At 39.4% G+C, this 17,518-nt stretch overlaps 1 protein-coding gene across 2 annotated transcripts in view; it reads right to left on the minus strand.

Annotated features, from left to right (window-relative positions):
- Positions 1 to 17,518, minus strand: part of COL24A1 (collagen type XXIV alpha 1 chain) — a 121,944-nt gene that overhangs the window by 29,369 nt on the left and 75,057 nt on the right. For both annotated transcript variants that reach the window (XM_030226696.2, XM_018912278.3), the window contains 11 exons: positions 14,567 to 14,620; positions 12,723 to 12,776; positions 12,062 to 12,115; positions 11,264 to 11,317; positions 6,155 to 6,208; positions 5,853 to 5,897; positions 5,693 to 5,737; positions 4,563 to 4,616; positions 1,649 to 1,702; positions 622 to 675; positions 350 to 403 (listed from right to left, as the gene is read on the minus strand). In XM_030226696.2, the coding sequence (XP_030082556.2) occupies positions 350 to 403; positions 622 to 675; positions 1,649 to 1,702; positions 4,563 to 4,616; positions 5,693 to 5,737; positions 5,853 to 5,897; positions 6,155 to 6,208; positions 11,264 to 11,317; positions 12,062 to 12,115; positions 12,723 to 12,776; positions 14,567 to 14,620 (576 nt within the window). The remainder of the gene's footprint in view (positions 1 to 349; positions 404 to 621; positions 676 to 1,648; positions 1,703 to 4,562; positions 4,617 to 5,692; positions 5,738 to 5,852; positions 5,898 to 6,154; positions 6,209 to 11,263; positions 11,318 to 12,061; positions 12,116 to 12,722; positions 12,777 to 14,566; positions 14,621 to 17,518) is intronic.

A 17,518-nucleotide genomic window follows, 5' to 3' on the forward strand; every position in this document is an offset into this window, starting at 1 on the left:
CCCAGCACCACCAAAGTCATATTCCCAAGTGCCACACCCAGATGCCTCTCAAACACTTCAGGAGACTGTGACTCCACCACCTCCCATGGCAACTTATTCCAATGCCTAGCCACTCTTTCAGTGAAAATTTTACTTCTAATCTGAAGGTTCCAGTCTGAACCTCTCCTGGTACAACTGAAGGCCATCCAGTCTATCCTTCGTTAGCTGGCATTTATTTTTTCTTTTAAAAAAGAGGCTATCAGAAAATAAATTCTTATTGAATTCTTCTGTTAAATCAGTATTTCTCACCCTTCACTTCATTCATAACATACTTCTCTGATGTGGAAGAAGATTTGCATCTACAGCTTACCCTCAGACCTTGGTCACCTGGTTCTCCAGCCTTCCCAGCAGGTCCAATGTCTCCCTGGATATCACAAGGAAAATAATTCCATTTTAAAGGACAATGTTTGTATCAATGACAGGGTTTACAGCAGATGGAGTCATCATGACAATAACAGTATTTCTTAATGGTCCCGTTCCTGTATCACCGCCTACTTGGCTAACGAATCAGATCTCTCTGATTTGCTTTTATGAGAATTTGAAAATATAAACATCTTAAGAGAGAATAACTTCAACATTTACCTTTGTGCCTGGTTCCCCCTGCAGCCCAGGTTCTCCTTCAGGGCCAGGAGGTCCCTGCATGGTACAAGAGCTACTGTTACATGATCACTAGTAATAATTTTGCAAAAACTAAATAATACGCCCAAAAGTGAAGCAGGAGAATGGCCTGAGATACTGGTAAACATGAAGGTCTGAAAAATCACATCAAGACAACATAGTTCTCTGTTCTTTCTAGAGCCAAATAGAAAAGAAAGAAGGGTATAGAAGGAGTTCAGGAAATACAGTGTGGGTCAGGAACATATTGAAGATTCAGCAGAACCCCTAAGCCTGTACCTTTCACCATAAATTACTGCTGAGCAAGCATCTTTCTTCTGCAAATCTGACTGACAACTTCAGCTCTCTTTAGGCTTGGAGCCAAGTAGCCTTTGGAGAACTAAACCCTTTTTGAAGACCTCAGCCCTTAATGAGTTGATGATATCAGACTGCTTTTTGTAAAGTTTACATAAACTTCTGACTTAGTAGTTAAGTCAGAAGTCTGGATTTTGGGTGACTGAGGAAGAGCATTTCTTTGAATAAGCCAAATCCCTCCTGCTCTAAATGAGCTCATCCCTCAGGTACTTCATTACAAATGCTGCTAATACATTCTGTCACATTGCTCTCAATCAAATGTCAAAAATAAAGCAAAAAACAGAAGCAGAAGTGAGCAAGAAGACTTTCTACAGCTGCTTTCCCTTATCTACAAATTGAAAGAACATGATTAATGGTGTTTTACTGCTAACTGCAAGGAGAACAGTGCTTTTAAAAAAATTGTTTGCTCAATTAAACATTCACCTTATATGACAAATGTCATAACTCAAAGAAGTGCTTAAAACAGAACAAGCTACTTATTTTAGACATTCTTTGGTAACAGTTTTAAGTAAGAGTGTCTGACTAGTTCATGATATTTAAGTCAGCTGTAGGTTTATAAAATTTTTTTATAAACATATTGTCCAGGATTAGGCAGTTGTTTGAGTATTTTTAATTGCTATATAAGTCATTAAAGCCTCACCTCAAAACCCGTTTCTCCAATAGAGCCAGCATCCCCTGGTTGTCCTCTTGGACCCTGGCATTAAACAAAATTTTGGATGCATTATTCAATTAACATTAAATTATATTGTAGAGTGTTAAGTTTGTCTCTTCACAATTCTTCCAACTGGAGTAAAGAAATGTGTTTCATTGTCCTTCCTCCTGAATACAACAGTGTATCCAAGTCAAGTCCCATGATGGCCTACAGTACCAACCTTGATGCTACAGGACCAACCTTGAAATAACATCTCAAATAATAGCACAGATGTCCTTTCTTTTAGAACAAAAATAAATTATTATCTGAACTAAGCTCTTCTCTTGACTAGCTGAGACTTTGTTTAATTAAGGTTTGTTGGACTGTCTGGTTTGCTTTGTGGAAAAGCCTACAGTCTGGTATGGAATTAACTGAAAACAACCACTTCACCATGGCAGAACAGTCACTGAGGCATAACAGACCAAAGGCTGGAGCCTTCTTAGTAATATCGATAACTATAGCATAAGCATTTGATGATAAGCCTTACATGTCAGGAGTAAATTTACTGCAGTGACACCCAGGGATCATTCCCCAAAGTGGCATGTTCCAATTCTCTGCACAGGCAAGATCTGAGCTCACAGAGCAGGATTTGTGTGCTGGGAGCAGAAGCTGCCTGTGAGAGCTTACAGCTGATTCTACAGCCACTGTCAATGTATGCCCAGACAAATCAGCTCTCTGCATGTAACCAATCTTGGAACTTCAAGGAACTTCATGTCTATTTATCCTTTTGGAACTCATCTGTGCCTAAACACATTCTAAATTCAAAACATTTTCTTGATCTACAGTACTCATGTAAAAGAAAGATGCTGCTTCCATTTATGACAGAAGCCTTTTAAACAAATATTTACTCTTATTTTGTTTCACTTCCTCTTACAGACTCTGCATATGGTTTTGCTCCTCCTGATGACCTATAAATATTCTCTTCCCTTGTAAAAACAATGTAAATTGCATCTTACTGACAGAATTCCAGCAGATGCATCTATTTTACCTTTTATCTTCATTTAAATATGAACTACTAAAACCATAGTTACTTCCCTTTGATAACTCACTTCACCCTAAACTAAGTTAATTGATTTTCATTTGCAGAAACTCTGTGAAATTCCACTAGGCAAGTGTCACAAAGCTTCAGTTTGCTTCACAAATCAACTATTTCTTCATATGACCATGGAGATAAGGCTGCTGGATCAGTAATGTATCTTTCTCCTGAGACTTTCAGAAGCCAAAATTTAATAGCAGGGTGGGGACTCCTTTTAACCATTAACATCAGGTAACTTGCAAAGGATTTTACTGAAACGTCTGACAAGCAGATAAAGTTTGAATGCAATTTAGATCAATCCCGTTAATACAAATAGTTGTAATTACTCATATTTCTCTGCCCCTCCACTAACAATTAGGGCTTTTCTGCTCTGTGCAGAGCCAGTGACAGGGCCAGAAAAGCTCAGCAGCTGGCTTTCACATAGTGACCAGCTGACAGAGGATGAAATCAAGCTGCTTGGATAGACAGCTAAAAAAAAAGCCATGCACTTTGTTGCACAACATCTTCTGTCATTTTATCACTTCTTTCAAGCTCCACAGACCATCTCCTGAAGACATTTGACTCTTTCAGCACTTGATAGAAAAGATACCCTGCTCATAGGATAAGTTTTTCTTCTGACAGTGAACATGTAGTTTCTATGATGGTGAGCACAGAGAAATGTAGACCACTTAGATTAGGTGAGGCAGACAGGCACGCTATTGATACCAAAATTCAGCCTTGGCCAGAAAACAGCAGGAATTTGACATATAAACCTTTCATTGTAAGGCTCTCAGATGTTGCAACATAAAGATAAGATACTATAAATGAAAGAGATGTAGTAACAGGAATCCAGTGATAACTAGTGGAAAACCACATTTTCTGTGAAATATTTTGCCATTCCTTAAGGCTGGGAGCTCAAGTTAAATATGCAATTCTATCCTAAAGAAAATTTGTTGGTGTTTTTCTGGCCCTCAAAATGTGCAATTAATTTCTGTAAGCATGGATTAGTAGAAATAATATTATGAAAAATACTAATAGTACTAAAATTAATATAATTTTTATCAACACTTCACTTTCAGGATTTAAATTAACTGTGTGCAATTCACTGTGCAAAATTACTTTCCAGGAGCAATGTAAACACACAATTTTTGACTACTCTATTCGATTTCTGCACCAGAAAATGGGAGCCTTCTCCCAAATCCTCCTTGGAGAGCATATATTCTTTTACTGTATTTACATAACCTGACTCACCCCCAGAGAGGGTGCTGCAATACCATTCCTGTCACAGCTATATCTCGCTGCTCAGTGCATTTGTTTGCTGCAGGTTCTGCCTGATCTTCTGTAACAATATCAGCCACATGAAAGTGAGCGTGGCTTTGACATTGTAACAAGAATCCATCCAGCAGAGGAATGTCTGAGGCTTATTACAGCAGTCTCTTCTTGAAAATTCAACCTGCCAAATAGATGTGGTCCCTGTGTTCCTGAACAACAATCCTAATATTTCCCTAAAAAAACACCACTAAAGCATTGCCACATACATTTACCTAATACATAACACAGATTTCTACCTCAGTGTGGTGTCAAGCCACATTAGATCATGGTCAATGCTCTCTTATGTTGTGCCCCCCCTTAGTACACAGCTTCCCAACAAGATTAACAGGTCTCCTTATGAAAAGTTGCACTAAGCAAGGGAGGCAGACTCCAGCTCTGCAGTTTTGGAGCAATCACCCCACAATTCCTACCTAACCACAGCTGGCAGTTCTGGATCTCAGTAAAATGGAGCTTGAGTTGGCAGGGAGCTTGTATAATACATGGAAAAACTTTGAACAGGCATAAGGATCAACTTACTGGCTCTCCCATTGGTCCTCTGTCTCCTGTGGCTCCTGGAGGTCCAAGCAAACCCTGGAAAATTAAAATTAAAATAAAAAATCACTGGAAAGCAGGTCCTTCATACTCTGAGCACATCACTTCCTCTCCTGGTTTTGCACATACAGTAACTAACACAGAAACACCCATGAAGTATGGGTGGCCTTTTTTTCTGGTTGACATGCATTGACACATCACTGGCTTCTGGGGCAGGTGAGGGAGTCCTGAATAATTCCTTCCTCATTTACATACAAATGAACCACCATTTACCAGTTACCAGTTCCTTGTAATTCTCCTTAGATCCATGTGCTGCTTGTATGCCCAAAGTGCCCTAGGGGCTGTCTTTTAAGTAATCAGGAAGGTTCACAGCACACTTTTCTCTCTGCTCGACCTTTCTCATATTATTTCTATCTCACACTGTCTTCTAGGACCTGTAGCTGTGGGAGTAGGAGATCTGTATCCTGTACTTTGCAATAAATGTGCTATTACACATCCTTTCAGCCTAATGAGGTTTTGCTTCATTCATTTCTGTGTATATAAATACATCTCAAAGTTCTAGTGAATGAAGAGGAAATGAAAACCCCTCATGTCAAACATGAGAGCCAACAAGCTCCTAAATCTGAGCAGAAAAGGCAAGAGAAGTATGGTAACAAACAACATTCTGAGTTTGAACTGCAGAACAAAATCACCATTATTCCTGCTTTATTTCTGGTTTTTGCTTCTCTCTTTGTTGAAAATCCAGTACAATTTGGATGACTGATAACCTGCTTTGTAAAGAAAACCTCAAATAGAACACATTAGATTTCCATTCAAAAAAATCACTAAAAGAAGGAATTTTCTCCTATACATGATATTCATTTAACACATTTCTACATCTCTCCCTACACTGACAACACACACCTACCCCAAATTCTACCAAAGAATTATTGTTCTATGTTACAACAACTTTCATCCTTAAAACTGCACTTCTCTTCCCAGTTCTTTGTAGGAATAAATGCAAACTGCAAAGTTTTCCAGCTGCTCTGAAACAGATAAACTTCCTCATACCCAAGTGTCAAAGAGAGATTTTCTGGATTTTTTTGGGGAGAAGTACTAGTGAATTTCATACTCACAAGTGCACCCTGATCTCCTCTTTCTCCTGGATTTCCAGCTTTACCCTGGTTAAAGAGAAAAATCAAAAGGCAACGCTGGCTTCAAGTAATTTCCAAACACAGCTCAGAAATCAGAGTTACTGTGTTAAAGCCTACTACAAGCACTGGCTCCAATACTTACAATGAGCCCAGGAACTCCTTTCTTTCCTGGATCCCCTCTTTCTCCCTGAGAAATAGCAAACAATGTGTAAATTCCACATACATTTGCTTGATAAGCTGCATGCAGTTACTCTGAGTTTAAATGCTGGGTAACTACAGAAAATGCTTCAAAGTACCTGGAAAAGCCAGAAATTTGCAAATCTCTTGGATTAAAGGGAAATCACTGGCTTCTGCCATGATGGGCTGGAGGGGTTTTTTGTTTATTTTCATCTGTTATGGTCTGCCTCAGTGTTTTCTATAGTACTGAGCAATGCAAACACTCACCTTAACACCTTCTGTTCCCAGTTCTCCTGGAGGACCATCGAGACCTCTTGGCCCCTGAATATTGAACAAGTGATTTGGAAGACTAATTATGCATTATTTTTGCTTGTCATCAAGGAGATGTTACATAAGCTTTAGGACAGGGGAAACATTTTGTTAGCAGGAAAACCAATTTTGTGTCAAGTGTGAAATAAAGCTTCAAAGAATAAAATAAGTTTCTGGTCTGTTGAATTATGAATTTAAGAAGAAAGATTTTTTAAAAAGTGTGTAAACAAAACATTCAGTGTCTCTGCTGGAGCCAGATGGCAGGCTGATATTTTCTGCTCTTTTTTTCATCCACCTTCTACTCAAGCAACAGACATGAACTTAGAGGGACTTAGGTGATCACTGGATTTACAGTGTACTTGCTTTGAGCACATTATGAGATGAATATGCAAAAATTAATCTTGCTAGCAAGACTAAAAAAAGCTAAAAGATAAAATTCTTCCACTAGTAAACCAGTTTGAGGCAAGATTAGAAGCAGTTTATAATTGTGAACTATTGTGGTCTATTGTTAGACTAAAGTGTTTTTGTAAATTAATCTTTCTAAGCAATAGATGAACAAAGACAGCCTGTTATATTATTGTAGCATAACACAGCAAATCCCTATTGCCAAAACATTCAGAGTTTTGTTATTTAAGGTTGGTAATTTAAATCCATTAGCTTACAAGCAAATGAAAAATCCTTAAATATGTCATGAGCAAATGGAAAAGAATATTTTATCCATGATGAGTTAGGAAGTTATTTCCATAATTCTAAAAACCATGACTGTTTAGGTATGGAACATTAAATTAAAACCAGTTAATAACAACTTAAAAGTAATGACCACTTCAAAGGAAGACCTAGATAAGAATCAAGACAGGCTCTTTACAGCAGTGTGCATTGGGAGGATGAGACATAACAACCTTCCTGGTGGCACTTGGGCTGGGCTGGCATCAGAAGGAGTTTACTACACTACTATGGCAGTGCCTAGAGGAAACCAACCTCCATTTCTATGGTGAATTTCTGAATTGTAGAGAACCTTACATCTTGGGTCATGGTTTATAGAGCAGGGCATCCAATCATGACTGATTTTCAATCATAGGACTGTTCTAAAGGATTATAATAGGGGCTTGTAAAATGACTTTGTTGGAAGCACATCTGAGTTAATTTAGTTTCCCTCCAAAGAGTATCTGTGACTTCCATATCTCTCTCGACTATTTTGAGAAAAAACATACCAGAATTTGTTGTCTCTGACTCAGACTCACTGATCAATATCAAAACCTCTCTTGGAAAACTTTTCTCTGGAGCAAAAGAGAAAATGGTAGACTGGGAACTCAGGAACAGTCTGTATCCAGAATCATTTAGGCTTTTCTCCTGAAATGAAAGCCTCTCAGGAACAAGCCTTTCCTGTGAGCTGATATATAACCACAACCCCTGGCAAAGGCAGAAATACCCCATGAGAGCTCATCTGTCATCATTTCAGCACTGCTACTTCTGGCCAGCACAGAGGAATACACAGGGAAAGGGAAAGGGCAGGCAGGGAGAGCTATGTGAAATTCTCTGTAGTTTGGGACACAGCTTTTGTGAGGAGATCCTTGGGCTAGTCTGGCCACCTTTTCTGTTCTGGTGTAAGCCAGGACTGAGAGTTACAGGCATTTTTTGGGCTACAGAAGAAAAGAGGCTACAGAAAACAACACTGAGCTGCCACATGGCACTCAATGTGAAAGGTCCCAAACCAAACAATCCTGAAATCTATGGGGAAAAAATCTGTGACTTCAGTGTCCTCAGAGATTAGAAACAAAAGACTAGTGGTGCCTTCAAAGGTGAAGGAGGCTTTTATAAAACATCTATATTGGGACTCCTGTTAAGATTATGCAATTGGGTAACTCAATTGTTGAATTCCTCTATAGCATAATTCAAAAGAAAGCTAAATGTCTTGATCAAATTATTTCAGGTTACTGCTCTTCACCTTTTCCTGTCACTGCTATCTGTAACACAGCTATCAGTTGTGATGAAAATAAAAGGCAGATTTAAGACAATAAGGAGTTGTCTTTCTGGGTCTTATCGTCTATCATTCAGAATTACCAGATAAATTCTTTCAACACTTCTGACAAAATTTTAATCATAAAGAGGATCATAGCTTGCAGTTTGAGAAGACTGCACAAGATTCTTAGACTGTGTTATGCACATAACACACCAAAACCTTTCTGGCACTCACACAGATCTCCATTTCAGTGGAGTTCACCTTGAGTTCACCCTGGAGTTCATGGCAGCCCATGACAACTGATCTGATCACTAACAGTTAAGCAAAAAACTCTTCCATTTAAAACACCAACCTTCTACTATATGACTTGGAATTGAAAGCAAAGTAACAGAAAGCAACATGATCCTCTGGGCCATGCCTTCCTTTAGCCAGCCACAGAACAAAAGGCAGGAATCCAAGGGAAAGGCAATTTAATATCCTGACAAAAGCACACAATAACATTCCTATAAATAGTGTGGTGTGACTCCTCATTGGCAGAGATGAATTGGATTGCTCAATTTCTTACTAGAGCTAGTACAGAATGAGAGATAGACTTGATTTGCCTGCTGTTATTTAAATTAGGTTGCAAGAGAGCTGGAGAGTGAGGCTGCCAAATGATTGCTACTGCTTTTTTCCTTGGCATGGCTTCAGCTCTGTTTCTAAAATGGAACATTTTACAATGAAAACTCTAGGATGATCATCTGAGAACAAGTTCATCTGAGAAGATAAAAAGCACAATTTAACTATTTTTATTCTTTCTTGTCCTGTCTCCCAAATACCAGAAAGCAGAAATAACACAAACACAATATATAACTGCTTCTCTTTTTTGGTGGCTGATATGGAAGAATATTAGAAAACTACACCAATTTACTCTCACTTCCTTCAAACAAATAAGAAAGATAAGCATTCAGCTACCAATGTACCACCCTGGACCTGGGACACTTGTTTCACAAGTGCACACAATTTGCTAAGTTCCATATTCCCTGTGAGAAATATGAAAGATCTCACTCTTTAAAACAAAGCACAGGTGTCCCCAGGCAGCTGAGGCTCTTCATGCCAGTACAGATACCCCTAAACCAGGGACAACCCTCCTGGCTGCTAGAGACACAAGTTGCTGCTGCCTGACCCTAATTTACAGCATTTCACTGTGTCATTTATCTGCATTTTCAAGTCCAAATTTCATGATCTGCATTCCAGGAAAGTAAGAGCAGAAAAAGTACTTCTTTTGAGCTTTTAAACACCAAATGCCAATCTGAAGAATACTACATGCCAAGAATTTTAGCACCTGTTGGGAATTTTGCTTAGGTCTCACTTATGAAATGAATCTAATGTCACAGAACCTCTTCTTCTCAAAATAGGAGCTACATTTGTGTTAGTCCAAGATTATGGCAAGAACTGAAAGCAGTCTCTGATGCTGTGGTTTATGTCCCACATTAGCAAAGGCAACAGAAGCCAGGCTTCCAGACTAATGCATTTCTTCCCTCTGGTCATGGAAAGTCAGTCCTTCTCCTACATATTGATACTCTCAGCCTCTAATGGCATTCTGCCATTGAAGTACCTACAAAATGGTGCTCTCCCTCTGCCTTTTCATGAGATTAACACTAAAAAAACAAAGTGTAATAAACCTTCCCCATGATTCTAGCCAAGTGCATCAAGTCCCAGGCATGAGCAGAAGAAGCTCTGTGCTAATGCTGTGCTCAGTGGCATATTCCCTGAAATCCCACAAGGGTGAGGTACTCCATGGGCTTCTGGACAGCCTGCTCCAGCTGGCCAGAGCTCCTGGGGCACTGGAGAGTGAGCAGCTGGATGCTCTCAGACAGAAACCAGCTGCTGGGTAATCCTGGATGCAAAACCATTGCTGAAAGGTCCAGAATTTATGAAGTGAAGGAATTCTATTCTGTGACAGTGCACAAGGAGAGGGTCAGTGTTTCTAAGATTTCTCACAGACTGCAGCTGTGAAGACAGGATACATTCTTGTTTCCACACACAAGGAAGGGAAATTTCCATATGCTTCCTTTTAACTTCTGTATCTGACTGTGGTATGCACTGAGGCCTTCCACACACAGCTCTGGCTTCTGACACTTCTCTATCTGAACCCAGAGATGACAAACCCCAGGTTTCAGGGCACCTCAGATATTTTCCTTGTGTGAGATTCCACTTTTGGTCTGATATATTGATCTTGAGAGCAGATAAAATTCTCAGTGGCTTCAGTGGGAGTTTGTTCTCAGAGCCTGAGGACCTGGGTCTGTTCTGAGACCCTCTTTCATGAGACATTCCCAGTCATGCAGGGTAGAGACAAAGGCATAAACCACAATTCCAAAACTGGACTTTCACTGAGCTTGGGGTATTTGGGATTTATTTTGAGTGATCTTTAATTATAAGCACTGTACTCCATGATGTGCTGCCAAAATCATAGAGACATTTATCAGGAATAAATGGAGCTGTGAAGACAACTGGTCCAGCCCCTGGTATGAGTGCACAAGTCTCTTAGGAATCATGGATATGGTGCCAAACTGGTAGTGAGGTGAGAGACACTTCATTACTGTGGGCTTGGGATCAGTGTTTTATGCAGTGAAATAATGGTTTCCATTTCCCTGATAAAAGTGAAATGGAAAGGACAATCTAACAAGTGCAGGTTCAAAGTTTAGCACACACTATCTTCTGATGACACTTCTGCCTCCCTCAAAACTGTGTTTGAGAGACTTTGAGTGTATTTCCAAAGAACTAAATGCAGCTAAAGAAAATTGTCATTAAAACATTGAAATAGTCCAGGGGTAGTTATAAATGACAACTTTTGCATGTTTGTGTGTACAGAAAAGACTCAAGCGGTCATCTTGGTTCTAGTTTTGCTCTCAGCTGAAACCAATGGCAAAGCCCATTTCACTGTGAGGAGAAATGAAGATTCACATTGTTTCCTCCATGGAAATACAAGTATAATCTATCTGATTTCAGTACAAACGAGTTCAGCCCAGAGGAAAAGGGAGAGCTGTAAATGGGGTACATTCCAGGTTCATCTTTGCAGCACACTGCTCTCTGCTCTAAGAAACACAAGGAGCATTGGTACTTACTCTTCTTCCCTTAGGTCCCTGTGGCCCTGAAGGTCCTCGTGCCCCTGAAGGTCCCTACATGTCAAACAAACTTATTATTCATTGTCTTCTAAACACAGGTTCCTGAAAATTACAAGGCTTATGCACCTTGAGCAACAACCAATGCAAGAAAAACAAATCAATCACTTTCACTCACGGCTCATATTCAATTAATTGTGTTTGTACAATTTATGTAGAAAAATGTAATTAACTGACTCTGTGTAACATATTTTCACAAAACACTGATGTGATTGTTGGAGAGGTTACTTCTAATATCCCAGCATTTTTAGAAGATACTTGTAATTCAGCAACATTATGCTAAAAAGCATAAATATTTTCTGAAAAAAGGTTCATTTTTTATCTGTGTTGAAGATTCATGGTAGACAAATTATATCAATTATACACAGCAGATTAGAACATAATTTATTTTTTACTAACAATGAAACTGAACACATAATGAAACTATTCATACTGTATTAGGCACCAGTGAATTTAAAAATATTATGCAATTATTAACCATCCTTGCAAAATTCCATTTCCCTACTTGTCTCAATTGAGTGATTTTTAAATGGATGAGTAAATTATATAATTATTTTTCCCTCTCTCATAGATCATCCTGGCAAAGAACAAGTGAACAGATTCTGTCTGGATGGGTACATTTTCATGACAGTTTTATAGACTGCAGTACAAACTAGAAACCAACGAAAAAGCTTCACCAAAGAAATGACAGTTTGAAAATAGCTCATTTTATGTCAAACCAAAGCACCACCCTATACCTACAGGTAATCCTTCTGGCCCCACAGATCCAGGGCCTCCTGGAGCCCCTGGATAGCCCTAGAATAAAACAAAGAAAAGACAGAACAGTTTTATCTAAATTGCTATTATAGCCAAGCCTGCAGCACGTTTTCTAGAGAACTTCAGCAAGAACATGGCCATGGGCACAGGTGAGTGGTCTGTCACTCCTGCACCCCAAGAGCCTTCCATGGAGTGACCTCTGGGCTGCATCTGGGTCCTGCTTTAGGACACGGGCTCTTGGCAGGAAGCCAGTCCTCCACAAGAGTGGCACCCAGGAGCTGCTTGGGAAGTGCTGGGCAGTGGAATTAGAGGTGATGATATTTACTACTCTGTCTACTAGAATAACCTGGGTTACCCTGGTTTACACAGGAAATGGTTGCTTTACTCTCCCTCCTTTTAATTTTCCCTGCTTAGAGCCATTTTTCAAAAATGCAGTTGCTCTGCTGTTTCATTCAGCAGATCACTTGGCAACATCACTGCCTCAAAGGGGATAAAGCCATACAATGAAACTTTGTAGGAACTATGCATCATAAATACTGCTCTCCCCTAAGGCCTGCACAGCTAGAAGGGGGAGAGCTTATTACTGTTTTGGAGACCAAAGTGCTTAAGTTACATAATTGTGGATTTTACATTACTTGTAACTCACCATGACACCTTTTTCTCCAGGAGGACCTACAGGTCCTGGACTGCCCCGCTCACCCTTTAACAATAAAGAAAGAGAAGAAAAAGAAAAGAACATTGAATATTCTAAAAAAAAGAACTTTGAATATTCTTCCCCTTTTTCCAATGTCCACTGAGCACACCTGTCAGTGCATCACACTATTGGTTGAGAGACTGCCCTTCAAAAACAGTGCAGAGACCTTTTTTAACTTTTCTTTTTTTTTTTTTAATTCCTGCATTCTTTCCTCCTACAAGCCTATTCATCTTTTCAAAAAATGACAAAACTGAATTTCTCTGTCTTCTCTTTCCTAGAAGACTGAAGAAGAGGTTTGGCTACATCAGTCTCTGAGAACTGCTGCTAGAAGACGTTTTCTCTCTGTTGCAAGCATCATATTATGGTACATTCCTTAATCCATAAAACTCAGGACACCAAACAAAGCAAAAAGACAATTTTTTTTCTCTCTTCCTCTGTTCTTCAGTATGTGTTAGGAAAGCACAGCTCTAAAAGGAAGGCCAGCCCTTCAAGAGCTGCTGAAGCAACATCAGTAGGGGAAGCAGGAAGGGTGTTTTCTGGTCTTCCACACCTTTGCACCTTTCATTCATGTCACATCCAGCCCAAATATCAGACTTTGCTGTAGATTATCCTCAGAAGATTACACTTTTATTACAAATAGTGCACATGACATAGCAATAACACTATAATTTATATTGCATACTGTAATTATGCTGGAAATGCATTTGTCATTTAAATCCACACAGCATGTGTTACCTTGCACTATTTAATCCACAGGAGAGGAAGACAATAAATTCTACAGAAACAGGATAGCAGTGACAATTATTGCACCATGAAGAAGCTTCCTTCCATTTGCTGATGATCAATTAATTAGTCTTTTACTGCCTTTCCTCTCCTGGCTAAACCAGCAGCAGTATCACAAGGTAATCTTTTTGTAATTATGAAGAACAAGAATCCTTTGACATGAAATTCTAAGATGATATTATCACTAAAACCATATGAGATTTGTCTCAATCTAAAGCAGGGCTTTCCACTGATGTACTTCCTTTTACAGATTATATAAATTATAATCAGCTTTTATTGGAATTTCTAATAGTAGGTTAAGACTTTCTCAATACAATATCTAAATAGCAGACACCAGTCTAGGGGAAATAATTCAGCCCTGCAGGAAAGAAATCAAAATGGTGCTGCATCATTCTGACAAAAAATTATGTTTTTATCATAATTGAAGCTGACATGCAGTCCAGTAATACCTTCCTGTTTTTTAGTTTTGAAATACTTCACCTAAATAAAACCATGTCAAATACACTTAAGCTATTTATATTGTTCTAGTCACATTGAGTCTGCCAGATTTGCTTTCACAAACACAACTGCTACTTACAGCAGACAAAACTCAGTCTTGTCTTTTTTATTCAGTTAATGTATACAGCCAAGTTTTTCCTTTCTGCTTTTGTCTTCATTATGTAGTAGTGCAAAACCAGTGAGTACTGTATAAAACAAGAGTAATTCATGCCAGTTTCTCTGAAACAACAGCAGTATAGTAAAGTGATAAAGGAAAGGTATCAAATCTGTCAACTCCAAATTAACTGTGAAGTAAAATCAAGAGTATCAGATACATACCTCAAATAAGAACATTTGGATTACAAGTGCTGAAATCCCCATGCTCTGAGATATTAGGAATATCTCTAATATTAGGATATTAGATATTAAGATACAGGAATATTAGCTCTGAGAGAGGTCAGTAAATGATCTCTCACCAGTACTTAATCACCCCAATGGTTTTCAAAGCTGCAGAGCAGTCAGATCCATTATTATACCTTTTCACCCAGGTTTCCAGATGGCCCAGCTTCTCCAGGTAAGCCAGCTGATCCCTGTATAAAAGGAAAGCAGACTTTTGCTTGCATGATGTCTATACCAGCTCATGGTCAGCAGCTCTCCAGCAGCAGAGCAGGGCCCACATCAGCCTCAGGGCCCCGTGGGACAGCAGGGGCTGCTCAGGGTACCTGGCTCACAGGGACCCTGCACCACTGCAAACAGCTACTGCCAGCAGGGAAACTGCATCCCCTGCAGCACAATGCCACCCCACCAACTTAGATCTGCCACTCAGCTCAACCCTGCCCTGCTAAAAGCTTTACAAACACACAAATAAAGGAGATGATTGCTCTGCTAGTGCTTCAGTCTGACCACAAATTTCAAAGGGAATAAATTCAGTGGAACAAAGTAAAATGCAGTCAAAACAAACTTATATTACATCAGGTGTTGTCAGAATTTTCCCTTCAAGAGTAGCAGCCCCAAATGCCTTTGAAGTCAGAGGATCAGAGCCTTTAAGGCATTCAAAGCTGAAATAATTCTCTCCTGAGGCTCTCTCACAAATTTCCACTGGATAGAACAGGTACGACCATGTGGGATGGGAAACAGGAGAGGAAGTACTTTTAAAAACCCTATTCCCAGTGCTTACAGTACCTACTTGATTAGGAAAGCTAAAAGAAAATGAAATTATAGCACAAGGCTCTAATTGAGAAAAATATGACCCAATGAGCTTGAAGAAAAAGCACTAAGTACCCAGAGTACATTGCACAACTGCTCTGGGAGCATGGCAGAAATGTGGAAGCTCCCAGTAGTGATATAGCACACAACTGTATGATGTCTGTATCACTTAAAAAAGGCAAAAAAAAAAAGGAAGTGATGTCAATTCACACATTGGCATTGCCATCTTTATGTGTGCAAGGAGGAACTAGCATTGGTAGCACTACACTGGCATTGAAGTACAACTTGAAAAAAAAAGGCATTACTTAAAAAATTAAAAATGCAGCCTTTATCTGTATAATCTGGATACAGTTCAAGTCCTTTAACATAATAGGTGCAAAGTAAGTAGAGCTTTTATGATTACTTGTTCTCTTGGACTGCTAGCTATGCTGGAAATCCCACAGTTTGAACATATGGCTAAGAGCCAGTGATACAGCTACTTTTGAGGCTGACAATACTGGCACAAATCACTTATAGAAGGAGTTAAAGAGATAAGCAGGCACCTCTATGGCCACTGGACTGATATATTCCATGTGGGAACTTGTGTATTAAATGTCAGAACTGAGATGTCTCTTGCCTTGGCAGCAGCCAAAGATGGGTCCTGGTGATACTGGCACTGAGGCAATGGCCCCGACGTCACTGGCAGCAGTGAGGGACTTTTGTGATGGATTCTGAGAGTGAGAGCTCCCACTCAGAGCCAACAGTAAGCCTCAGTAGCAGGCAGAAATCTGTGAGACAAAGAATTACCCTGTACTCTTGCTTATCAAGGTAAAAGATGTGGAGGTTCAGTTTCAAAATGCTAAAGATGAATCCCTTTGATTCCCCTGCTCCAGAAAGAAGACACAATTAGAGCCAAGGTGAAACTCAGACCTGTTCTCTTCCCACAGAGACACTCCTGATCTCCCACCTAATGCCATGCTGTTTACAGGACTGAAGATGCTGATCAGAAAGATGGAGACCTGTGCCTTGCCCCAGCTCATTTAATTAATATTAAATTAATCATTTAATATACAGCTCTGATCAAGTTCTCTTTTCAATTCCAAACTGCTGTCTTCCCAGTTTGGTTGCTCTGGGCTGCAAGAGCAGGAATGACTAGGAAGCAGTGACTGTGAATGTGCTCTTGTATTCCCTAGCACATTAGGGCAAGCCTATGGCACCCTCCAGAGAGAGGACAGAAGCTGGCTGTTAAACAGAAAGTTTCTTATACATTGGCTACCCTCAAGAGCAGTTAAGAAAATTTATAGCAAAACCACTAAGAAGGCTGATAAAAAGATGCAAAAGAAATTTGGCATACCTGGAATTGGATATCCATGGAAAGCAAAACAAGAGTCAAGATGACTAGAAATGAAGCCAGTGAGATGCTAAAAGCAACAGGGACTTCAGAAGGTATGAAGGGGAAAGAAATTCATGACAGGTTAACTAAATGCTCTTCCAGCCCTGTATTCAAAACAGAGGTCAAGTATCTGAGACTGAGAAAATGCTAGGGCTGGTATGCACACAGGCAAGAGAGCCAAAATACTTACTTAGGAATAGAATCTTGAATTTCAAACTATTAGTAACATTCAGTGAAAAGAAAGGACAGAGAGCAAAACATCTTGTTCTGTCAACATATTAGACAAAAAGTGATGTTTTCCCTACATCATTCCTGACAGACTTTCTGTAAGATCATGTGTCTCTTAAAATGCCAGATTTGGACTGGCTGGTTATAAAGACCAGCTACTAGGACTGGATTGAGGGTTCAACTCTCTCTCCATCTTATGTATGAAAATGAACACAGCCCAAAGCAGATCTGTTGAGTCAATGTCTTCCAGCATCCCTTCAATCCTCTGGGGAGCAGTGGTGGATTCCAAATATAAAACTGAATGTATTAGAAAACAAAAAAGTGAAGCAAAAATCCTGAAGTGATTAAAAAAGAAATCAGCAACTTATTAAAAAAATAGTCATCAACTTTTATTCGCAAGGACTTGTGTAAAAGTCTCCAGTGACAACAGCATAATAACAGCATTTTAGAAACCTTCTTGACAGGAGCATTTTGTAGAAAATGAAGCAGAGACCAGATCTCACAACTAACATATGCCTGAGAAAGATAAAAACATCTTGCCAGGGCATATGCTCTGTGTTAGAAACTGGACTGTAGTTGAATAATTGAAAACACACTGTACACTTAATGCAAGCCCAAGTATGGAGTAATCCACTGAAAAACCTGGTAGTGAGACATGAACATACAGCTAGTTCCAAACATT

Source organism: Serinus canaria, chromosome 8 (genome assembly GCF_022539315.1).
Source record: "Serinus canaria isolate serCan28SL12 chromosome 8, serCan2020, whole genome shotgun sequence".
Taxonomy (NCBI): domain Eukaryota; kingdom Metazoa; phylum Chordata; class Aves; order Passeriformes; family Fringillidae; genus Serinus; species Serinus canaria.